At 38.7% G+C, this 26,770-nt stretch overlaps 2 protein-coding genes across 3 annotated transcripts in view; one reads left to right on the forward strand and one right to left on the reverse strand.

Annotated features, from left to right (window-relative positions):
* The window catches only part of LOC129758225 (zinc finger MIZ domain-containing protein 2-like), a 242,085-nt gene that overhangs the window by 37,632 nt on the left and 177,683 nt on the right, over positions 1-26,770 (forward strand). The window lies entirely within an intron of this gene.
* On the reverse strand, positions 21,439-26,706 carry LOC129758509 (uncharacterized). Its single transcript, XM_055756018.1, has one exon. The coding sequence runs from the start codon at positions 26,704-26,706 to the stop codon at positions 21,439-21,441; it is 5,268 nt and encodes a 1,755-aa protein (XP_055611993.1).

Raw genomic sequence — 26,770 nt, forward strand, 5'->3', positions numbered from 1 at the left:
AAAATGTTTTAAAATCCCATACAAACTTCAGGCTCGTTGAGCGACCCCTTCCCGTGATCCGATCTGACCCAAATTTGGCATGAGATCTTGTATTAGGCCTAGGATCAATTTTAGCCTGCAGCAGATAACTTTTTCAAAAGTCGGGTCATTTGGGGCACTCTAGTGTGCCCCAATTCCTATAGAACTATGTACAGTACCGTTTGTTAATCATTTGTACAAGTTTGTCATTATCTCTAAAACAATCCGCTTGATTAAACATCTTAGCTAAAAACAGCCATCAGTTCTTAGTTCATTTAAAGCCATGCATCATAAGCAATGCTGAATATATTCATATAATTTATTTAAATAAATAGGCTTTTTGCGCATCGAGTTGTTAGCTTCAATGAGGTTAAAATAAAAAATACATACTTGGAAATGAATAATGTCCAATCTATATGAGTCTGACTTTTACCAGCAAAAATAAGTAAAAGTGAACCAGTCTTATGCCAACTTTTGCAAATCGGTTTCCTATTCGCTGTTTCAATTGAAAATTGTCAAATTTATATAAATCAGATTACTTTGAGAACATTTTTCTCATTTTATTTCAATATATTTCTGTTGAATTAAGTGATTTTGATAGCTACAAACATTGCCAGAAAGTGTTAAAACAAAGAAACACGTTGGGGTAATCACTAAGTACGTCTATCAATATAGTGGAGTGTACCAATAATTCATTCCAGTGTACCAATGATTTCAAAATCAATGATATCAAAAAATAGTTTTAAAAGTGACAAATTTGTGATAGAAAATAGTTTTACAAGCGTAAGTTTATCATGTGAAGTTGCCGATTTTCGGCTCTAAAACATGCATTCATGAGTCAATACAAAACAAATGGATACAACGGAGGTGGGGGCCTTTCCCAATTATAAATCTTAATGAAATATTTTGATGTACAACAAATCCTAAGCTTTTCCGAAAACATATTTCAGTGAAAAGTGGTCCTTTATTTTTCTTATTTTAAAATGCCTGTTCAAAATTGTGATGTAAACATGATAATGTAAACATGTAAACAAGCACAGCATTTTATCTTACACATGCTACTCTTTATGTTGTCACAAAATTTTATCAATTTCTGTTCGCTATTGGTTATATTCACATGCGGCTGCGTAAATCTATTTTGATTAACGTTAGGGCCACAATATTTCTCCTATGAAAAAAAAAACAGAAAAAAATATCATAATACATCCTAACAGATCCTGCCAACAACATCCGTCTGCTAGACTTTTATTCCAATCGATTCCCGTATGTTCCATAATGTGCCGACAAATCTTGCTCCTTTCGGCGTGTTTCTATACTCGGTTATAGCCTGTAGGCCTACCGAAAACCAAAGCCAGCAGCAGCAGCAGCAGAAATTTTCCCACTTTTCCCCCTTTGTAGCCATGCAGCTTCTCTTTGTCGCTCCCACTCCTCTCTGTCTCTCGTTGGTCTGTCTCTCGACCCCTCCAGGGACTTGTGGGAATGGACCATTTCTCTAGCTCTCACACAGCATCCCCAGAAGCGGAACCCGAAGAAGGAATATACACACATTATTCAGGCACAGAAAGGAACCGAAAGAAATCAAGGAGCTGCTCGGAGTCGTCGGAGGCTTCGAAATATGTATATGCACACAACTATTACTCACCCACCATCCCATTCCGATTACGTTTTCCTTCGTCTTCCAGTAGTCTTCTGTGCTGATGGTTGGCACAAAAAGCAAAAAAAGTAAAACTCCCTCAACAATCCTCAATCCCGTATCAGCCAGCAGGGTCGGGATGGAAAAACTCGGAATAAATCTTTCTCTTTCAGTCTGGACTCATACATCTCAGAGCTGAGGCTCTCTTCGCTTATGTCTACATGCCTATGCCTATAACCTCCGTCAAACTTCTGGATGGATATTCGTAATTTTTTTTCTTCCGTTACATTTCTCGGATCCTTTCCTAGGCTCAAACTCCTATCCCTCGCCTAAGTATAACAATGCAAGAATTCCGCTTATCCGACAAACGAAAAACGAACGAACGAACGACCAAGCCTTGGTGACTGACTCTCTACTCTTATGTGTGCCAGTGCCATTTTCATGTTTTCGTTGTTGTTGCTGGTGGGTTTCCGCATTTGCTTATATCACATCACATACATACAATCCGGAACATTCCGGGAAATCTTTCCCGCTTTGCCACTTTGCTCTAACTTTGTGTTTTTCTTCTCTACTTGCAGGTATGTACCGATCTACGGGAAACCGAGGGAAAACTCTGAATTTATGTAGCCAAACGACAAGGTGGAAAATAGACACCGAACACACCACACCTCGTCCCAGGAGAAAAGAACACTGAGCTGTATGTGCCCAAACTCTATTTGCCTGCTGATAACAATAATAAGTAAGTCACTGGGTATCATCTAATGGACCTGCAGAGGTGGTAAAGCGATTCAGGAGTGAAGTCTTCCTATTAGACTGGAAGCAAATAATTCAAAAGAATGATTTATCAGTCTGAGCATTGATTTAAACCAATCCACTGGACTTTTTACAGACAACTTAATTCCTTTGTTTTTTTTTGTGTTGATAATTTTCCTGTATAATTGGATTGATGTCAAAAAAGACAGAGACAAAAAAAATCTTTCGCCATTTTTAATCAGGGAATTTTACTTAATTTAGCTTAGCTTAGCTTGATTGACTACTCACATTTACCTTAAATATGTCATTGTACCCGAAAGGTCGCCTAAATCTTTTACTGATAATCATTTGTTACTTTTTTGTTCGACGATTTTTTTCCGTCAGCATGAATACATATACTTTTCGGATTCCAAAAGCAAATGGTTGCTACTCCGTGATTTACAAAGGCCATCAATTTTGTCCAAACATAACTGATGTTCTCTCTTTATATATCAATAACGGTGCCGGCCACGTCCTAGTAGTCAATTAATAGAGAGGAAAATAAGGGAAAAGGCTGAAAAAAATATTAACTTAGGTCACTTCTGCATCCCAGCAAAACAATTGTGGTGCGGATGTGGGGGAGGATAAAATCATGAGACACTTTTGACAAGTGTAAAAATCTTAAAAGTACCAAGAAAGTTAAAAATAAAAAACTTGTTTGAGTACTATTAGAACTTTTGTTTTGGATGTGATCTGGTAGTTATTTTTAAATATTTTTTTTCCTAAGAAGCCACCCTTAGATGTATTACTAGATTTAAAAACAAAATTTTGGTAGATTGCAAAAGTTTTGCTTTGACTCCTGTATTCTTAAAAAAAAGTGAATGCTTTTTTGTATTAATTTTGACAGAAACTTAGCATTTTTTTTTAATCAAACGTTGTGATAAATTTTGAGAAAATCGCTTCATTTTGCGATAAAACTTTGCGATAAACACAAGTAGGTACTGGTCGTAAAAAAGAGACTGTATTTATATTTGCAAGTGTTCCTTTTTTTCCAAAACGAACAAAATATAAAAATATTAATTTACTTTAAGTTTGACTTATAAACTTTTTTATCACTATTTGATTGATAAATATGGAAATTTTGAATTTGGGTTTGGATTAGAAACTATCCTTCAACATTTTTGAAACTATCATGCTTTGTAGAAGATGAAAGTATTTAGTATTGCAGAATTATGTATGTATCGTTTGGGGCCTCCTGGGCTGTCAAAATTCAGAACACACGAGAAATAGGATGAATTTCCAAACTCTAAAACAATACTTTTTAATCAGGGAAAAACATTTAGTGACATACTGTGCATCGTTCTGAGTGAGGGGTTTTTAAGGAAATAAGATATTTTGAATGTAGGAACGTTGGAATTTTCGAAAATATCTTATCATGGTGGCTTTCGACTTCGAGGAATATCACTAGCATCCGGTAAAAAATCTATAGTTTTGAATATGTTTTCAAAAATCTTCCTTTAAGTGGCCGTTATGTGTTTGTTTCGCATTTTGAATAAGGCTTAAAATCATAAAATGATTGTTCCGTATGATTCTATGATACGTACAAAAAAGTAACTTACCCTTGAGAATTGTTCGAAATAATAATGTTTTATTTGCTAATCCGGAAGCGGGAGCTAAACATCCAAATACTGCACAGTTTTTACGCCCATTTTTGGTTGAATGACTGCTTTAATTTCAAATGAATTCAAACAACGGTTACCGTAAACTGGGGAACATTTATCACTTTTTTAATTCATATTCAAATATTTTGGAAGGGGTTGCTCTTTTGTAACACTAAAAAAAATTAAAACACTTGAGGTAAAGATTATAAAATAATATATGATCATTGAAAGCAGAATATTCAAACGACATTGGCTTTAACTAAATGTTTGTTACAAAACCATATTTCATGTTTTGAGCAAAGTTACCCCTTTGGTCAATATGGTTTTTACGTATCTCAACATCTAAACATTATTGTTTTGATGTCATCTAGCACAGAAGGCTTTAAACATCAATAACAGTAATTTTTAATTTGGACTCAATTGAATTTTTCAACGTTTTCTTTCAAAAACAGATCTCCTCAAAAGATGGTCAATGTTGCTGCATACATTTAAGGGCAAAAATTATAAACATTTCTCAATATTTTTTGGCCTTCAAAACAAACGAAATTTTACCATCATGCAATTCTCTAGGTCCTCCCACTTTTTTTTATTGACACTTAACCATTTGGTAGAGTTTTCAGCCATTTTTTCTATACAGGCTTTCTCAAAGAAAATGTCCGTTTTTTTAAATATCCAACAATTATCTTAAAATGACCATAAAAATAAAAAAAATATATCAAGAGAGGTATTTGTTTGTTAGTCTTCAAAAACAGATATTTTAAAACTTTAAAAATACATTTTACTTAATATAAAAAAAATCTCCAACTTCAAACCATATTTAGCCTATTTGAACTCAATTTATAGGCTTCCAGACGTAAACACTGTTTTCAGATACTTTAACTTAAGACTTAGTTAATGATGATTATCTGCAAAAATTTCATGTTGATCGAACCCGGTGATCAAAGTTCCCCCAGTTTACGGTACTTATATTTTTTTACCTTTTTTTTAGTTCACGTTATCAAAGACTCAAACTATTAGGTAGTAAGGAGGGTGTACAAGCTATTTTAGCCACCTGTTATCATCACTTCTATTAGAAGGGAGGGACACTGACCGTATAGAAAGATTTTTCGATAAGTTACATGGGTGTGATCCGTTTTTTTTTTATACAATTTCCATCTAAGCAATCATTGAAAATAATGACAATCTCGAAATACACTTTTGCATTTCGATTGGAATACAGCTTATCGAAACTTTCCTGCATACAAGCTCATAATTTGCTCAAAATTTTTTCAACAATGAACTATAATATAACCTGAACAGGTCAAATGAAGAATTCATTCATGGAATTATTGGTTAATAAAAAACTTTATCTTTTTATTTGTGTGATTTATCCAAGTTTTTTTTCGTTTTTCTGAACATTTAACATAATTGTTCTTCATACGAAGAAAAAAATCGATGTCTTGGTCATTTTTAAGTTTTGAAATCCATCTAGCCTTCAAAGCAAGAGGGAAACAAGAGCATAAATTTTACTTTCGAGAAAACACCATCTGTGCGATTTTTCATATATTTTTTTAAAGGGTTACGAGTTTTCGTTCATTAAAACAGGTATGGAAATCTTTTTAAACTTTTCTATTTGAATAAAAAAAATGCACCAAATGGCTGCAAAGTGTTCACTGCTACAGGAATGGCATATTCTCAATAAGTTTTGCATGACTACATTTTCAAAAAGAACATAAGTATGGTTCCGGAGGCTATGAGGCTTTTCCAGACAAATAATGTCATTCATGTCGAGAATTCCCGGGAATGAAACTATGATTCCCGGGAATCGGGAATTCCCGATTTTTCAAATTCCCGGGAATTTCCGACCGGGAAATCGCGGGATGGACACTCTATGAACTGTTGAGTAAATTACATGATTATCAGACAGCCGGCCAGAGTTTCCAATAATAAAAACTAATCAAAGGCTAGTGTTGAAAATTTTATAACATGAATACTTATTTAACTTTGTAATACTTTGAATAAAAAAACAACGATATTTAACGTAAAAAATGGAACTTGCTCACCCAGTTGATTGTTGGCAACAAAAAAAAAACAGCAGCATGAACCTTTTTTCATCCAGAGGTATCCGTAAACCATACCAGGTTAGAGACACTTTTCCACAAAAATTGACCACCGCAAATCACAAACCGTCACTTAATCACTACGCTGCAATAATATAGCTGAAACACTTTAGTTTCACTAAAAGCAAACTCTTCAAAATCTATAATTTTGATAAACATTTCACGGACGGAGAAAAAAAACACGTGCGGTTCGCGAAAGTCATGGACTACTCCTCTAAATGAGTATTTTTGTTTTTATTTGCGGCCGAAACACAGAATTAAAACCGCAAAAACTTTTTTGTTGTAATTCCAATCGTGATGTTATCTTCAGGGGAAGTGATTCAAATTTTAATAAAATCAACATTAGAAAGCAATTGATTGGTTATGAAAAAAAAAATTGATGAAAAACAAGTTGTATATGCTTCTTTAGAACACAATGTCTCATAATCCTTCTTGCACTGAAGATTCAGTGCAACTCCTTCCCGTCATCAGATTTGCTCAAATTTGGCAAATGGCCTTCTGATAATTCCCTTAAATCATTTAAGTACTTTTTGCAAGTGTTTTGATTTTCAAGTAGATATGATTAAGTCGAATTTGGTAAAGGAGGAAGATTCTTGGTTGCAGTGAAAAAGCACAACATGTCACTCCGATTACCTTAGATAATTCTAGTCATCTTGAGGGAATTGTGAAATTATGAAGCAAATTATGAAGTTGACCAACGCATCTAACTCTATCATAAAGGGTGATACGGTCAAAATTTGGTCAAGGGAAAACGCCTGTAAATTGGTGAAATCGTTTATTTAAAAAATCAAATTAAATTTTTTTTTCAAGTTTAATTAGTATAAAATTCAGGAAAAATATTCTGTTAGGCTTCCGCTTTTTCAAATCCGAATTGCCGGTTTTCGATTTCCTCTCGATCCAGACTTCCTGGCTGTCGACAAACGTTTCCCAAACACTTTCATTACATTTGTAACGGTTGATTTGGCAACTTTTAGCGATTTTGCCAGCTTTGCATGCGAGTTGCTCGGATTTTCGCGATGCGCGAGCAAAATTTTGATACGCTGCTCTTCTTCCTTGGACGGCATTTTGACAACTGAAGAGTGAATTCCAAAATCAAAATAGGAGCAACATTCTACACACACACACACACACACCTTCAAAATGAGGGGTGTTCAGGTTTTTTAAATGCAAAATTGAAAGAAATACGTCAAATGGATATTGACCAAATTTCGACCGTATCACCCTTTAGTTATTGGCTTTGAGTTTCGAAACTTACATGGACTCTACGCCGAACGAAAGTATAGTTGGATTTGCTCTAATATGTGTTGTGAGCCTACTTGGATGAATAATTCTACTGAATCAAAGCAATCGAAAGATTCCTTTCAATCCAACCACGGTAAAGATATACCGTGGTTGAATAAAAGGAAATCTTTAGATTGATATCTCCGTAGATCTACGGAATTTGAGCTCTTCTACAGATCTACGGATCGATGCTGGTACGGATTTTCAGCATTTCTTACGGATTCGCTACGGATTATTAACAGATTTGTAGTGATTCACTGGCAATTTATCCATCTCTTGCACCACGTGTCCCCCAGTAGAATTTCCAACCTGGCCATTCGAGTGGATTGAGTCGAACCTTACTCACCGTCACGCTTACACGAAAATAATTAATTCACGCTCGAGGATATTTGTCACACCGTCTGGAGTACCCCAAGGGAGCCACCTCGGACCTCTTCTATTTATCGTTTTTGTAATGACCTGTGTGCAACGCTTCAATCTGACACGCTTCTTTATGCGGACGATGTAAAGATTTTCAAAAAGATTCTAAACAAAATTGATTGCCTTGCCTTGCTAAAAGCTATAGGTAGACTTGAGAACTGGTGTCTCTTTTCAAATTCGACTACAAAATTTCCAGAAAAACTCTTGAAAATGTGAACTCCATTCTAAATATTGGCATAAAGATTGATAACAGACTATAGCGCCAACTGCGGCTAAAGTATTTGCTACTCTTGGATTTCTGCGCCGGAACACAAACGGCTTCGATGATGTCTGGGCACTGAAAGCCGTTCACTGTTCAGTTTAGTTCGCAGCATTTTGAAATACGCTGTCCAGGTGGCACAACATGCTATTGCCTTGAAAGAGTCCAGCGAAGTTTCGTTAGGTTATACTTTACTATAAGTTCGGTTACAAACTTAAAAAACAAATTTTCCAACAAGATCAACATACGAGGAGCATCTATAAGTTATCATCGTCCGTTCAAACAAAAACAAATTCCACGCCAGCCGGTACCTCAATGTGTGGCAATTGAAGCATCACGCAACGCTCAGCTCAAGGTAGCAAACTAAATGATATCCGTCCCAGTCCGACAAGCAGCAGAAAACCAACAAACGGAAATAAAAAAGAATGTCGTCTTCGTTCGTAGTTTTGTTGTTTCCCTCCTTGCTGCTGCTGCTGCTCCTCTATTTGTTGATCTCACGCACGCACAATGAACTGCTCCGTCGCGATCATTCGCTCGCTACTTCGGACGGAATCATCCCAGGAAAGGGAAGAAGGGAACTCCCACGCTCGTTTTGGATCAACCCCAAAGAGTTGCCGTTGCTGTTGTTGTGCCGCGACCCGTGTCCTCTTCAAATTCTTCTTCGTTCTTCCTTCGTCTGCCCTAGACTGACTTAATGTAGAGGGTAAGATCAGCCAGCCAGCGGTTTCCAGAATTAAGGTCTGATACGTGTTGTAGGATTGTTGCCGACCGAAAGTTACAATTGTATAAATGTTGTGAATGTGTTTTCTTGAGCTTTTTTTCCCCCGGCGAGTCGTTCCAACCAGTGCGCGGTAATGATCACCTCTTTTCGCCCGTTTTTTTTTTTTGAAGAGGTCTGCATAAGTATCTGCTCCTCTTGAAGTCCGATGAGGTGCGGTATGTGTATACCTACTTATTGCTTTATCTCCTGGGTTGGTGGTCAGTTTGTTTGGTGCTTGGCTGGTGGTGTTTTCAAACGAATCAAACGGACTCTGGATGATCGCGACTCAGGCATTGTAGTGGCGAGACGACTATACACACTCGAAGATTCGACAGAAGGAAGCGAGAGCTCCACATTGGGCATGCCGTAAATGGGATGTCGCATTTTTTATTATTTTTTTTCTGTGTCTCGCCATCGCGATCCTCAGCACAGTTCATATTCTGTTTGTGCGCCAGCCGTAGGTTTTGCGTTTCTCTACGATTTTTTTCATTGTGGAATACGCGACGTCGTCGAACGACGACGACGACGACGAGCATCGGGTGAATAATAGCGGATAACCTTGATTTGCGTCTTCTCCGTGGGGGTGATCAACCGGCGATCGGGATCAAGAGAGGCGAGGAACGATGTCCCCAAAGTATGTTGAACCGATGCGTTCCATTCGAGACGTTCCGGAATTTGCAAATATTTGAATGAGCACAGCAACAAAGTTCAGCACGATAGGCTTAACAACAAAAGCAGCGATCATCTTTCTTATACTTATGTTAGGTTGGTACTTTTTTTTGATGAGTTGAACCCCGTCAACGAACGAGAGCGTGCTGACTTTGATTTCCCATGACCCGGATCGGGTTCCAGAGGCTGGTCACATGTTCAAATTCCAAGGAAAGGCCATTGTCCCACTTTAATTGCTTATGCCTGTGCGCAACCACTCGAACTTACTCTTTTGAGCCACCAAATCTGCGCGCGATCTTTTGTACCGAAAAAATTGAAAGTCATTGTTTCTTCCCCGCGTTTGGACTCTCGGCGTTTCTACGGGCTTGATCGTGGCCTAGGCCAGGGTTCACACAAACTAACCATCCATCGCTAGGCGAGCTCGGAGGCTCTTTCACCTCGAAAAAAACCAAACAGGCAAATTTTTTATGTTTTATTACGTTTCTATTTCATCCTATTTCTTTCACTTTGGAGCATAAACGACCACCGTTTGAATTCGTGGGGAGACTTTAAGTTTTTTTCCCTTCTTTCGTGCGGTTTTTGCTTTCCCAGACGCGATCTTTGCCGATCACCAAAGAGTCACCACCCTTTCGCTATTTCTTTCATAGTTGGTAGAGCCTCCTCATAGGCTTAAGCCAAGAGCGTGGACACGTGGATGGAGTAGACGGATGCCTCAGGTTTTCTTCTACTGGGTATATTGAACCAAAAGCACCGTTCACGGTTTCATTGGGACTTCTCTAACTATTGGCACACAGCAGTGGAGTTGGGCTTGCGGAAAAAAACACTAAATAGGCACCACCAGAAGTATACGATCCAATCCAACCAATCCAAATGGGCCTTTCGGATATTCAGACGGACGGCCATGGCTTTCCCTACAAAAAATCCGGAGCTAGCTTTCGTCTAAGCATCTCTGGCGAACCTGAGCCGCGTAATCGTCGTCATTCGTACTAGAGTAGAGGTACCTTACCTAAGAGAGCCGAAATGAAGTGTGGAAGGAAATATTTTTTTATCTTTTACTTTCGAAAATAGCAACACAACATCTAAAGCAAAAAAAAAATCACTCCACTAACGCTACTCAACCCCTCGATCATCGCCGTTCAATGAAAGCAGACAGGCACCAATCGAGAGGGAGTAGTGCAAAAAAATTGAAATAAAAATAAAATAGTAGGTAGCTAACACTTTCGTTTCGGCACCATCTAGGCTAACATATCTTGAGCTTAAAGCTAGACTACCTATCAGCGTTGGCAAAAATCAAAACCCTTCCGCGATCGATCTACATCACACACACCCAGTAAAGTTGATCTGATTGATTCGTTATACTAAGGTCATCAGATCGGAGTGAGTTAAGCCAAAAAATATCCTTGAGTTGAGAAGAAATTTAAAAATTAATAAACAATAGATAAAATAAATTTATATTCAATGTTCGGGTACAGATATGAGATAGACATTCTTCTCTGTTTTGATAAAACTGATAAAATAAAAATGAATTTTGAGTTAGGTTTCACTTTTCTAGAAAACATCATATCACCTCAAGCTTTGATCAAATTTTGGAGCAAATTTGACACCCCTTGGCGCATATTTTGCTATAAATAAAAACAAATCCCAGTCTAAAATCCACTGATTTTGAGCTCCTTCAAGAATTTTGGAAACACCAGAAGTCACACTCCGCAACCTATTTTGACTTTACACAATATAAGAGATTTATACAAGTCTCTTTGCAAGATAATCAATACCAGATTTAAAATCATTATTCTTCAGTCACTGTTGGTAGTTTTTGTACTTGTTAATTGTTGGTAATGTTTGTAATTGTTCAATACTTTTATAGCAAATGACTTTTTTAGATTTTTGACATTTTTGACATTTTTGATATTTTTGGCATTTTTGACATTTTTGACATTTTTGACATTTTTGACATTTTTGACATTTTTGACATTTTTGACATTTTTGACATTTTTGATATTTTTGACAATTTTGACATTTTTGACATTTTTGGCATTTTTGACGTTTTTGACGTTTTTGGCATTTATGACATTTTTGACATTTTTGACATTCTTGACATTTTTGACATTTTTGACATTTTTGACATTTTTGACATTTTTGACATTTTTGACATTTTTGACATTTTTGACATTTTTGACATTTATTTTCGACATTTTTGGCAATTTTGACATTTTTGACATTTTTGACATTTTTGCCATTTTTGACATTTTTGACATTTTTGACATTTTTGACATTTTTGACATTTTTGACGTTTTTGAAATTTTTGACATTTTTGACATTTTTGACATTTTTGACATTTTTGACGTTTTTGACGTTTTTGACATTTATGACATTTTTGACATTTTTGACATTTTTGACATTTTTGACATTTTTGACATTTTTGACATTTTTGACATTTTTGACATTTTTGACATTTTTGACATTTTTGACATTTTTGACATTTTTGACATTTTTGAAATTTTTGGCAGTTTTGACATTTTTGACATTTTTGACAATTTTGACATTTTTGACATTTTTGACATTTCTGGCATTTTTGACATTTTTGACATTTTTGACATTTTTGACGATTAAGACGATTTAGAAAATTTTGATAATTTTGACAATTTTGACAATTTTGACGATTTTGACAATTTTGACAATTTTGACAATTTTGACAATTTTGACAATTTTGACAATTTTGACAATTTTGCCAATTTAGACCATTTTGACAATATTGACAATTTTGACAATTTTGACAATTTTTGACAATTTTGACAATTTAGACCATTTTGACAATATTGACAATTTTGACAATTTTGACAATTTTTTACAATTTCGACAATTTTGACAATTTTGACAATTTTGACAATTTTGACAATTTTGACATTTTTGACATTTTTGACATTTTTGACAATTTTGACAATTTTGACAATTTTGACAATTTTGACAATTTTGACAATTTTGACAATTTTGACAATTTTGACAATTTTGACAATTTTGACAATTTTGACAATTTTGACAATTTTGACAATTTTGACAATTTTGACAATTTTGACAATTTTGACAATTTTGACAATTTTGACAATTTTGACAATTTTGACAATTTTGACAATTTTGACAATTTTGACAATTTTGACAATTTTGACAATTTTGACAATTTTGACAATTTTGATAATTTGGATAATTTGGATATTTCTGATAATTTGGAAATTTCTGGTATATTTTTACATTTTTGGTTATTTTTCAAATGTTTATCTCTATTTCATTTTTTTTTTTTTGTCATTTCAAATCTCAAAATGGGATCGCTCTGATTGTGCCGTCTAAGCGCCAATAGATTAATCGCAATTTCGCCCGTTTAGTGTAATACCCCCTCAAGCTCTCGTTGTGTGTGAGTTGAACGAGTTCATGCCTCCACGGCATCGGTTTTTTCTCTTATGGTCCAACGTTTTATTTACAAAATATTGCCGATCGCAACTAGAGTTGTTTCAAAATAAACCGAAGAAGGCGGTGACCCTTTCGTTATACTATAGCACACATACTGTAGCCTACTTTGAGCACCAGCTCAACGTTTCATTATTGTTACTTTTGTTTTTTGGAGTGGATCACTTTGAAATGCCGTCTACTAACAACTGGCCTATGAATCTACTTTATGTATGCATGGATGTCTGTATTGTGACAAACACATTTACCTAAACGTCGTCGTCGTCGCTGGAATGAAGTTGGAAAACAATAAAACAAAACTGAATGTCGTCGGGGGTACACAGAGCAGAGAGTGGAATCCAAGTGTACAGTAGAGTGGTGAAATGAAAATATAAATATAGGTACAATATAAGAGTTGAAACGAAAAAAAACCTTGCAAGGCGAATAGGTATAAACGAAGTCGGCGACGACTAGTAAAGCGACGAAACGATAAAGGCCATCGCATCGCAGCCAGCCATGAGCCACGCGGAGCACGCGGGTGACGATTTAAACGAATCGACAAAGTCTGTATGCCTACGAGGTAAATCGTCTACTTGTGCGGCGACGTCAAAGTTAACCTAAACTCAGAATTTGAGTCCGATGCACTTTAGTCTTTCGAATGTCTAGCTCTACTAATCGATGGACTCTCATTCATGAATGAGCTAAACAAGTCCTTGTGCGGTTGAGGTCAGTCGAGAGTAAACTCTTGCAAACGGCCTTTGGTATTTAACAAACTTGTAAACAATATTAGGCCTCTGCGCTAGTCATGTATAAGGTCGAACCTTATTCAGGATAGGGGGTGGTAGCAGTGATGATGCTTAAAATCTTAAGGTCTTCGCGCATGACAGTGAGTAGCAGCCTGATTGACTGGATGGTTGACTTCAGTGACTACGCGTTCATGATGATGATGATGATGACGACGTGCAGACATAAACACACTTGGCCAATGTCGTTCGTTGATGGTAGATGGTGTAGACATTGTCCACGTCCAGTCGCACAATCGACACTGCACTGAACCTCCAAACCAAACCAAAGAAGCTAGCCTCGAAACATTTAACCAAAAGTGGTGTGGTAACCGACTCCGGGCAAAGCAAGAAAAAAATAAGCTTCACAAAAATTGTTACGCCCATGAGAGGTTACGCGAAAGCAAAACATTCAGTCAAATGAGCCAACTGAGCAACGACGATGACGACGACGACATTGCCTTCTTTTGGTCGGTCGCCCCACATCGCATCGCAGTAGGCTACTAAATGGCAAATCTATTTGCTGCCTTGATAGGTTGCTTGGATTTCCATCCAATCGAGCGAGCAAAAGCTGGAAAACAAATATTTTCGTCAGTTTTCACCCCACACTTTCACACATGCCTACTTGTAGATCTGCCATCGATCAGCCCCTTTGGTTGTCAATCAAAGATACACGGAGAAAATACGTTTTCCAAAACTGGGAACGGTGACGAGACGCGGCTACCTACTAAAGTTAACCATGCGCGAAAACAGGAACAACATTGTTGAGGCGATTTACCGGTGCTCAGCTCAAGTCTATAGAGTTTGTGTAGACCGAAAACCACCGAGAGATGTAAAGTAGAGTTTCATTATTTTAATAAATTTACTGTTTTCTTTTCTTCGTTTCGGAGGAAAATCTGCGGTAGCGCTTAGTTGTGCCCATAACTATCTTGAATGGGCCCCCGTAAGCCTTCGCCCGATTGTGGGTGTTGCAAAAGTTGGTTGTTTTTGTGTTGCTGCTCTGCTATTATTTACATTCACGGTCTTTATTTTCTTGTTGCTCTGTCTTTCTATCTATCTTTGCATTTGCAGTGTTGGTAGAAGAGCTGCTAAACCTCGATTTTTAAGCTACCCCTTACCCATCTAGTGACCACTGAATAGAGTGTTTCGAAACGAGGGCTGCCTTAAGTCAAAGATGATGATTGCCACATTCGGTTATTCATTCATACGCTGGAGCTGTTGCTGTAGCTGATTGATGAATGTGCTTAGTTGGTTCCAAATTTTGATGAATGTTGAGGCAAAGATGCTTTCAAAAACTTTAAAAACTTGATGTGTACCAAGGTTGTCGAAATCACACAAGAATCTATAATATCACAGAATTTTGAGCAAATTTTCTTCACAGAATCTGTGTCACAGAACACAAAATTCTGGAAATATTCATAGATTTCACAGATTTTTTAAATTTTTCACGTATTTTAAAAATTATAAATGTTATGTTAACATAAATTTTGGATTTCTAACTTTGTTTTGGAAAAACATGCTAAGATTGGTAATTTTATTGATGTTTCTTAAGTGAAATGTTAAAAAGACCCATTTCATGCTGATTCTATAAAGAAATTTATGCTGTTTCCAAAACAGAAAACAATCATAACAGAAAACAATCCATCGAAAGTCAGAATTTTTTTTCGCAAAACCACAGAATTGTTTTCGGTAACATTAAAGTGTACATGAACTTTCAGAAAAAAAAACTTTTCAAAATGTTTCTTAAATGTTAGTATTGAAGATAGGAAAATAAGGAATTACAAAACACACAGTTTGCAACACCTTTCCGAGCCCCGACTCAAATTTGGCGTCTCGTCGTCGTCTTGGAGCAGATCAAAGCAATCCATGCCAGCAATGATTTGGAACGTAAACAAATCAATAGCTAATCGGGTCGCAGCCACCAGCAAATGCCTGCTTGGTTGATTCAGCAGCAGCATGATCGTGTTTGACAAAATTGAAACCTGTTGACATTTAATGTCGCGTACCTTTTATTTTTATTTTTAAATTTATTTTTTCTTCGCTGGATCCAAAGTATGGGAGTTAAAGTCGCGTCTGTGGCCGTTTTTTTTAAAGCGGTTTCCACCATGCCGTACATTTCTGAGGGATGAGGTGAGAGAAGTGCAGGAGCAAAAATCTAACGGTCGCCGCCGCCGCCGATGGATAATCGTTGTGCAACAGCTTGGGCGATACCTTTCCACTAGCTAACAGCAGCGTTCTTCACGTCAGCTGAACACCAATACATCACCATCACCTGCCTGGCGTCGTCTCCGCAGTCGCCGCCGCATTTTCGATCGACTCGCCAAAGCTTTTCCAAACCAAGCCATTCCTCCTAGCCGATGGATGTAAGTATAATAGCCTAACGGGTGCATACCGCAAAGCGCAGATTCTATGACTGCGACTGACTGACTGACTAACTCTCGAGGCTCTTTCGATGTGAATAGATCAAGAAAATTGCAAATCGAAGCAGGCGCAAAATCACAGGCGACGGCTTGCTAACCAACGTTGCTATTGGTGATGATGATGATGATGAATGCATTCGTCAAGGTAGCTCTACTAGGAGGAGGCATAATGCACACACGCATGGCCTGCTAAGCCATCGTAGGATTAAGTTAGGTTGCAAGGGTACAGAATAGCTGAACAGTGGAGCACAGCTGAGAAACTTGCAGCATTTGTGCTAGACGAGACGGTGTGGAGGCTTAGCCGATCTGCATGAAGGGGGAAGCGATAAATCCGGAGGGAGTTTTGCCACCCCCGTTCAAGCGTGAAGGCTGGCTGGCCGCGGCATAGTTCACCCGATGATCACCATGATCACTTCGACGTGGATGATGATGATGGTGTCGATCATCGGGGTTTTGAGGGTGACGATGCTGGCAATGGAATGTGTGAATTGCAAAAATGGTATCTCTGTTGTTCTTTTTTCTCAAAAAGTATAAACAAAATAGTATCTCGAGGTCTGACTTTGATCGTTCCAAATGGGCAACGATACCGAAACAACTTTCTAAAAAAAGGCTCATGTTTTGGAAAGTCCTTCAACGTGATGCGTGTAATAAAATAGTTTCAAAATGAAAAATTGTTTCAAGTAACACCGATGCACACACAACGCAACCTTCAGCGATTAAAGACACTTTGTACCCCGAGTGAGTTGGCAGGGCTGAGCGCCGATCACAACTCGTTCGATTTGCGGCACTTTAAACATAATGTTGACAGCGACGAAGCAAAGTTTTGAACTTTTTGAGGCATGCTTTGTTTATTTTTCAAGAAACCATGACTACTTTGATCCTCTTAAAACTTATCTATTGCTTTGGAGATCTCAATTTAAAAAAAAAGTAACGGAATCCGTCTAGAGTTCCAGACCAAAAAAACTCCATCGGCTCACAGCTCTGTTTATGAGAAACGCAACTATCGGGCGAGAAACAAGTGCCAATAAAGTGTGTAACTCATATAAAATAATTACCCACAACGGACCGACAGCAGCAGCGGGTAACATACCTACCTACCTATATCGAATAAAGTAGAGGTAACTATAAAGTAAGAAGTAAACCAACAACCCATCATGGCCAACTGAGTTTAAGTTTTTCCACCGACTAGTCACGGTGTGTTTCGTAGAAGGACTTAAAGAAAAAAAATACAGTAACGCTAATTTTTGCATGGGTAGAAGGTAGAGCTTCTTCCGGTTAATTTTCACCGAAAATTAAAATATTTTGTCGGTGACCTCCCATATAAAAATTTTTTTTGAAAATTTTCTATTTGAAATCTCCAAAAATAAATATATTTTTAGTGTTTTATAATTTTAGAGGAGCTAATTCTCTTAGTTTTAACTTTTAATACCTTTAAATTGATCTCAACAATGTGATTAAAAACTTTGAAAAATTTTCAATTTTTTTTAAACTACATGGTTACAGAGCTGTTTAACACAAAAAATGCTTAAAGAGTATCTTTTAATCCTCAAAAAAAATTTAAAAATTGGCTGGCAAATCCTGTCAGTAGTCTGAGAGGGTCAAATTATCTGAAGTTATTAGAAATATTTTAAATAATATAAATCCATTTGAATCCATAATTTTTAGATTTTTTGATTGTGGCAATATTCTCTCCAGATGTTATTGAAAAAAGCTCAATGATTAAGAAAATAAGTAAACACTAGGAACCGCTAAACTTTTTTATGATAACTCTTATCGTGATGCGATCAAAAGTAGAAACGTTTGCCTTAATTTAAGCTTTGAAAAAAATATTACGATAATGAATATTGGAAAGTTAACGATACGTTAAAAAACATCTTTGATGAGAAATCGGTTTTTATACTTCTCCTGAGTTAAATGTCTCAAAATTCCAATCGCACTTCAGACTTCATGCAAATCGCTACAGCAGTTCAATCTAGCATAAATTTTGCTTGTTTCTGTCTTTTGATACAATTATCATTATAAGCCTGGAGTTTGCTTGAACCTTTTTATTTTCATTATTTTCTAGCCCAAGTTTTGTAACCCTGCTGCACTCTGTGATTCTTCCATTTTATTCAAAGAACTAGCATTACTGTTAAGATTAAATAATCTTAGCTTCCACGATTTACAACCCACAATATTTTTTAAATCATCTCTTAAATTCTTTGTTTTATATAAAATTTTACAGTTTTTTGGAAATAAATTTATTTAATGGATGAATCTAGTCTAAAACTGTGATAAATTTGAAATTTTTCTTAAAAAATGCATTTCAATCTTTTTGTCGATCTAACATGTACAAAAATTATCAGTATTGTTGGCAAAAGTGAATTGCAAATGATCGATAGCAAACTAGCCTGAAGCGTGTCAGATTCATCATATTTTGTTCATCCCTTACTTATTTTAATTATTCTACACTGAAGGTCTCTTTATTATTAAATAGAACCATGATGAAGCATTTAGGCTACAGTAAAACAATCATAACTTCTACAATTGTATACCAATTATGGCAAAAAGTATAGAAATCATTGATTTGAATAAACCATAGAAATACATAAAAACAAAAAAAAATATAAAAAGCATAAATCTGGTCCAAAACCGTCGATAAAATTGAAATTTCTCTAGAAAAAAAAAATGGTTTTTCATCGTTTTGTTGATTATAAATATGAAAATATCAGCAGTACTTCAATTCTTAAGCAAAAATGAAGTTCAAATGATTAATAGAAAATTTATTCACCATCAATATGAGAAAAAGAAATTTAAAATAGATGTTATGTAGCGGAAGATAAGCGGATTTCAGTGCAAGTACTTTAACTTTTAACTAAATTTTATTGAAAACTGGTCTTCTTAGATATGTTTAAATCTAATCTTTATCTTTAAATTTATTTTAAAAATGCCGTAAACGAGTGACATCATCAAAAATTAAATTTTTGTTTTCTTAAGTGCGTACCCATATGCATCGGAGCCTGCAAATATTGTGGAAATATTGCAAAGAACAATTTTGAAAAAAAAGAAAAGATTTTTAATATTTTGTTGGAAACCAATCAAATGGTGTTGGACTGTTCTTATTCATTTTTTTAACCAGAATTAGTTCTCCAAGATACACACATATAAATATAAATTCATGTTACATTTGAATAACACCAATAATAACGAGGATATTCCAAATAATAAAATTAATAATAAAATGGTCATATAAAAATAAGTTTTTCAGGAAGTCCAAATCACTTATCTTTCCAGGCGTTGACATTTTTTATTGTTTCAGAATGACAAAATATTTCAGTAAAAATAAAAAAATAAGTTTTCCATGAAAAAAGTTACTATTCCATAGCACTGGAATACATTTACAGGTAATAATTTCTAAATATGGACTACAAATCTTCAAAAAAACAAAACGTATGAGGACTCACCGACAAAATATTTTAATTTTGCCTGAAAATGATTCAGAAAAGGCTATATTTTTCGTTTCTGAAAAAATTAGAGTTACTGTATTTTTTCTTTTAAACATCTTCCATAAAAGCACCGTGTAGTATGTAGTCTGACTATGCAGCTTTGTACTTAGCCAAGGGGTGCGTTCGTTCGATTTTCTATTAAAAACGAAAACCCCCCGTCCGAAGGAGGATGATGATGACTTGTGTATTAGTGCTAAGAGTACACTTTGCGGTCAATTCGCGGCTGATCGGTGTATCATTGAATCACGCTCAACTAATGTCGGGGCCTGCCGGGGAGCTCGGAATCGTAAATAGTTAATCGCGTGTTGACCAATGCACTCTCATATGTGAGGATCATAATAAAGTTCTGCAGCTGTAACGTTGCTCCTTGATTTTATGTACTCAAGCAAGTAGAAACATGCGAGCTTGTCAAAATATTGAATGTTTTCAGGGTTCTAATCAGATAGTTGATAATAAGTTTTAGAAATACCTTGGAATTTATTTGAACTTGATCAGAATACACGGGTCTTCATAAAGGGTTGAAATCCATGTACCTGTGCATAAAAAATTTTTGGAGGACAATTTTGATTGTAATAAACATCTGTGTCCTTAAGTCAAAAATGAGGATTGTCTCCCAAAAGCCCAAAACAAATTTACTCAGAATGATTTTCCTCTGAATTTTTTTTCCCACATTACACCATTTATCAAGTATCAGATTTTTTTTCCCTAGAATGCAAGGAATATTGGAATAAGAAAGTGCCGAGAGCCATATTGGATTTTTTTGTGACTTCACAAAAACGATTCTATAGAAAATTTATATGAAAATAGCAGAAATTTCAAAGCCAATCACGTTTTAGAACGAAAATGAGTTCCAATTTCATTTAGATTGTGTTGTGAGGCCTCTATTTAATTATGGTAAGAAATTTTTTGGTCTTTTGAAGATTGTAATATGTTTTTTTTCTAATTTTTTTTAATGAACTGTCGATAGCAGGCAGCAGTAGAATTTCGCACTCACTTCTTTTCAGCTTCACGTTCCGGATTCCCAGGTAAGTATAATTTCCTTTTCAGGTTCCCACGGTTCAAGGTAAGTGTCGCTCTTCTTCCTTTCTTTCGGTATCACACAACACAGGTAAGTCCAATTAATTAATATTCACTTTATTTCCCGAATAGTTCATACACTTTATTAATGTAACTTTCTTTTAACTTTTACTTCTAAATTTTCTTTTATTTAGCTCTTCAATTTCTTCACCTTTAGCTTAAAATTAAATTTTTATTAAACTGTATTCAAAATATAAACAAACTCCCGCATTGGTGTATCTCGCTGGCCAATCAGAGCAAAGAGGAGATTCGGGCTGTCACCTTCTTCCTTTTATAATCTCTTTGGCGGAAGTGCAGCCCGTTTTACAATATTTTTGCGTTTCTCCTTGATTCGTTGATCGAGCGTTGACGGACGAGGGGTACAATTAATGGTCGAAGAGGTGATATCCACAACCAGATGGCGCGCTATGGTAAACCTTTTCGATGTAACGAACATGCTGGCCCCTTCAGAAATGTTCATTTCTGACAGATTGTCGATGAAACCTTTTCAGCTAGTGGTCTATCCCTCGGATTTGTCGATGAAATAGGGTTGTTTTGATGTCGAACGTCAATAAATCGATGATGTTGCTTGAAACAAGATAAAAACAAACATAGCGTAGACCTGCGAGGATGAAATTAAGCTAATTTGGACTGGTTCTCACCTTTTCCATATTAGAAAATGCCTTGTATGTTCATAATTTCAGGTAGGTTGTGTTGGCTCGTGCTTAGTTGCTGCATTTCATCGGCGAATCAGGAGTTGCGTTGCTGCTTTGCGGAGAAGTTGTTCCAGCGGATGGTGTTTCAATAGGTAGCAAGCAGATTTTTGCCACCGGTCGAGTAAAGATGCTGTTGGATGTGCGAAGTGTTACGACTCTCGTAATTCCGTCTGGTCCGGGATGCAGATCGGTGATTCGAGCCAGCTTCCAGCTCATCGGTGGTGAGTTTTCATCCTTGAGAAGTGCCAGGCAACCCTTTTGGATGATGACGGGCGGCTTGTACCATTTCGAACGTTGCTGGAGGGTTGACACGTACTCAAGTTGCCAGCGCTTCCAAATGTCCTGTAGGAGCTTCTGCGTGCGATGCCAATTGTTGAGCCGATTGTAGGGAATGGAGGACAGGTCTAATTGAGGAACTGCTTTTAAGGCGCCACCAACTAAAAAGTGCCCCGGTGTCAGAGGATCGAAGTCGGATGGATCATCACTTAATGATGATATCGGTCGGGAATTTAAGCAACTCTCAATTTGCGCTAAAAGAGTTTCCATCTCGTCATACGGCAGAGTGTGATTTCCAATGACACGAAGAAAGTGTTTTTGAGCTGAAGCGATTGCGGCCTCCCATAGACCACCAAAGTGCGAAGCCTTAGGTGGGTTAAAGTGCCACCTAATACCGTTGTTGGTGCATTCCTCCGCCAGCGCTTTTTGGTGCTCCTTGCTGCGAACTATTTGCCGTAATTCGTTAGCAGCTCCGACGAAATTACGACCGTTGTCACTGTAGATTTCAGAGCACAACCCACGACGAGAGACGAAGCGCTGTAAAGCTTGTATGAACTTGGCAGCGGTGAGGTCAGAGACAAGTTCAATATGGACAGCTTTCGTACAGAAGCATACGAAAACTGACACATAGACTTTCCGAGGAGCAGCACGACGATGAGATGGTTGGATCTGGATGGGTCCCCAATAATCGATGCCGGTGATCGCAAACGGACGGGCCATGTTCACACGATTGGCTGGTAAGTCCCCCATGAACTGCTCTAGTTGTTTTGGACGGGCTCTGAAGCAAATCACGCAGGCATGTACGACACGCTTCGTTAAGTCCCTGGCCCCTATTATCCAATACTGGGTTCGAAGCAAGCTGATGAGAAGCTGCGGTGCAGCGTGTAGATGTTTCGCGTGGTGATGTTGAACTAGGAGCTTGGAAAAACGGTGTGTGCCTGGTAGCAGGATTTGATGTCTGGTGTTGTAGGGTAACGTTGCATGACTGAGCCTGCCCCCAATCCGAATGACTCGAGATTCAGACAGAAACGGATGGAACCATCTGAGGCGGGACTTTGTTGGGACAGGTTTGCCTTGTTGTAGCTGTGACCATTCGCTGCTGAACTCCTGCTGTTGGACAAGTGAAATGAGTGCATTTTCGGATGCTTCGATTTCCTCACAAGACAGTATTGTGCTGCTAGGACGATCGGCTTTCTTGAATTTTAATCGCCTACAGTAAGCGATGGTGTTGACCATTCGGCGAAATGAGGAAAACCGCTCAGTAAGATCGTTGATGAAGGATTCCGTAGAAGTTGCAGTGATGACAGATATTGGTGTTTTTCGTGCTTCTTGAAGGACTTCAGAATTGTATTGGCTGATGTGTTGTTGAGTTGGCCATTTATCTGCGCCGCATTTTAACCAATCAGGCCCATGCCACCACAGGTCGGACTGGAGGAGAGTTTCAGCTGTCGTGCCGCGTGATAGAAGGTCTGCTGGGTTTTCATATCCTGGAACGTGGTTCCAGGAGCAATTCTCGGTGGCGAGTTGTATCTTCGACACCCGGTTCGCTACGAAGGTCACCCAGGATGATGGAGCAGATTTGAGCCAGTGGAGGACCGTCGTTGAATCGACCCAAAAGAAGGTTTCTGGTTGAAGCTGAAGCGATAGCATGACTTTCTTGTAAAGTTCGGCGGCAATAAGTGCACCACAGAGCTCGAGACGTGGGATACTTTGACGATGCAGGGGTGCGACTTTTGATCGAGCTGTTAGAAGTGCAACTTTTACGAGGTCTGAAGAATCGGTGGAACGAACATAAGCGCATGCGCCGTATGCACGCTCAGAAGCGTCGGAGAAGATATGAAGTTGCACTGAGGTTGGATTTGAATGCAAAATGCAACGTTCTATTCGAAGTTCGTTAAGTAGGATAAGTTGGGAGTGGTACGATTTCCAAAAGGATGTGGCCGCAGACGGAAGTTCTTGGTCCCAGTCCCAGCATTTACCGTCGTCGTTTTTCAAGCCCCATAGGGCTTGCATGAAAAGCTTGGCGGAAGTGACTACTGGACCCAGAAGTCCGAGGGGATCGAAAAGGCGAGCAATATGTGACAGTGCGATGCGTTTGGTCAACGGTTGTTCCGGTGGAGACTCGGGGAGGTTGATTCGGTAGCGTAGGTGATCCGGTGCTGGCTCCCAGTGTAAGCCAAGCGTTTTCAGGCACTGATCTCGGTCGAGATCTACTGAAGATTGGACCGCCCGGTTTTCTGGAGAGACATCCTTAAGAACAGCAGCTACGTTGGAAGCCCATTTGCGAAGCTCGAAGCATCCCTTGCGAAGTAACTGGTCAAGCTGTTTTTGGAGATTGATGGCGTCTTGGATCGAATCGGCCCCAGAGAAAAGATCGTCGACGTAAAAGTCCCTTCTGAGAACTTTCGCTGCTCGGGGGAACCTCTCATGTTCATCCTCTGCCAGCTGTTGCAGTACTCTCGTAGCCAAGTAGGGAGCGCTCGCTGTCCCATACGTCACCGTCTTCAGTTCGTAGGTCTGCATTGGTGCCTCGGGTGAGGTTCGCCACACTATTCGCTGCAAGGGGGTGTCACCTTCGTCGACGAGAATTTGTCTGTACATCTGCTTGATGTCAGCTAGCAGCATGATCGGCCGGATTCTGGAGCGCATGATAATAGAGCGTAGGTCTTGCTGTACGATGGGTCCGACCATTAGAGCGTTGTTTAGGGAAGGGCCACTGGGAGTTTTGCATGATGCGTCAAAGACAACGCGTACTTTCGTCGTGGTGCTGTCTTCACGGATAACAGCGTGATGGGGTAAATGATAGCAAGGTGTGGGTGGTTGCTCGTAGTCGAATACCTTCTGCATGTGGCCCAGTGATTCGTACTCCTTCATGAAGCTGTCGTATTGTTGCTTAAGACCCTCGTCGCGGTTGAGCTTGTTCTCGAGCATGTGGAAGCGTCGCAGAGCAGTTCGGCGATTGTCGCTGAGATTATCGAGGACGTTATTCTTGACGGGTAAACGGACGCAGTATCGGCCTTCTGGAGTGCGCTTGACGTTCTGCTGAAAGTGAGTTTCGCAAGCTGCTTCTTCGACGGAGTAGCTTGGCGAGGAGCTGTCGTCTTCAATTGACCAAAACCGCTCCATGAGATTGTTGAGGTCACTGATCGTTGCAAGATTTGCCACAATTGGTCGGGTTGGTGAAAGTTGTTCGCACTCACCCGAGACAACCCAGCCGAAGACAGAATTGATGAGCGTTGGTTGGCCATCACCAAGATTGATTCTTCCGGAGGTTTCGAACAGCTCAAAAAAGATTTCTGCGCCTAAAATCATATCGATTCGACTGGTTTTGTGGAAGGACGGATCGGCTAGCTCTATTCCAGGTGGAATCTTCAACGATGATGCGTTTATTTCGGTTGATGGGAGATCTACAGTAACCTTTGGCAACACAAGAAAGTCTAATGTGGTGGAGTACTGGCACACACGGGAGCGAATAGAAGAACGAATTTTGAAGCGAGCTTGCGTTGTGGACTGGCCGATTCCGACGATGGGACAGTTCAGCTTTTGGCGATGGACCTTGATCAGCTGAGAGAAAGATTGCGTGATGAAACAAGATTCACTTCCGGAGTCGAGAAGTGCTCGGGCTACGTGCTCTGTTCCGTTGTCATCGACGAGGGTGAGTAATGCAGTTGCCAGGAGAATAGTTTTGCGGTTGTTTTTGGATGTTGTGAAACATGGAGCCTCGGTTGAAGCAGCAGGGAGTGACACTGACGGCGGTGGGTTCGAAGAAGTAGTTGGTTGTCGTTGCTTCGTTGTGTCGGAAGTCTTGGAGATTCCAGTAGAACAAAGTTGCGAGTGGTGACGGTTTCGGCAGTATCTGCAGGCACTTGTTGAAGAACAATCCTTAACCTGGTGGCCCTTTCTGAGACAGTTTCGACACAGCTGGTGTTGGCGGACTTCCCTCTCCTTCTCTTCGAGACTAAACTTTGAAAAGGTCGAGCATAAATATAGCGGATGGTGGTCGGAACAAACTACACACTTTCGAAAATTGGAATGATTTGCTCCATGGCTGGCGATCACGCGCGTAGGAGGTTTCTTGACGACATTGTTCGATACTGGTTCTACGTTTTTCGAAAGGGCTTCAAGGACACTGGCACGTCGCTGGATGAATTCCGTGAGGTCGTGGAAAGTAACAGTCGATAAAGTTGATGAGTGTTCTTCCCAGTCACGTCTAGTAGTCGGGTCGAGTCTGATGCTAAGCATTCTTATCAAAAGGATGTCCCAAAATTGCGTTTTCTCCCCCAGTTGCTTAAGGACTTTCACATTTGCTTCAAACCTTTCGACAAGAAAACGCAGTTCCGTAGATGATTCACGCTTCAAAGTAGAAAACTCGAACAAGGAATCCACATACGATTGCTTCAACCGTGCAGGCTTCTGATAGTGCTCAACCAAAAGGGTCCAAGCGACGATGTAGTTGTTTGCGCTGATGTTGATTGTTTGGATCAGCTTCAAGGCTTCTCCACTTAGCGAAGAGCGGAGGTAATAGAATTTTTGGATATTCGACAGTTCGTGAGAAGAGTGGACCAGCGAGACGAACAAGTCATGAAAATTGAGCCAACTGTCGATGCTACCGCTGAAGACCGGAAGTTTCACGTCGGGTAGTCTTACGTGTGACGACCAAGCAGGGCTATGAGGCGCAGAATGAGAGGATGACGATGCTGGCGTCGACGGAGAATGTTTATTTTTCGATAACAGAAATCCCTTGACTTCGAAAAATGAAGATTCGAACTCGATGCGTTGCTTCAGATGGTTGTCGATCTCAGCTTCATCCAGAGTTTCTAACTCCGCTTGCACTCCGTTGAAATCATTCCACAACGACACTAGGTGCTCTAGACGACCAGCAACTTGACATTCGTGTTGTTCTTCGTCGTAAGTTTCAACGAATGCCCGGATGTTAGAGAAGGATGCCAGTAAACTTCTGTGCCGGGTCCTTAGGTTTTTGAGACGACGATCGTTGGACATCGTGGGCTTTTTAAGGCAATTCTATGCCTTGTAAATTAGAATAACACCAGGATCGCCTTGAGGA

The sequence above is a fragment of the Uranotaenia lowii genome, chromosome 3 (genome assembly GCF_029784155.1).
Source record: "Uranotaenia lowii strain MFRU-FL chromosome 3, ASM2978415v1, whole genome shotgun sequence".
Classification (NCBI taxonomy): Eukaryota; Metazoa; Arthropoda; class Insecta; order Diptera; family Culicidae; genus Uranotaenia; species Uranotaenia lowii.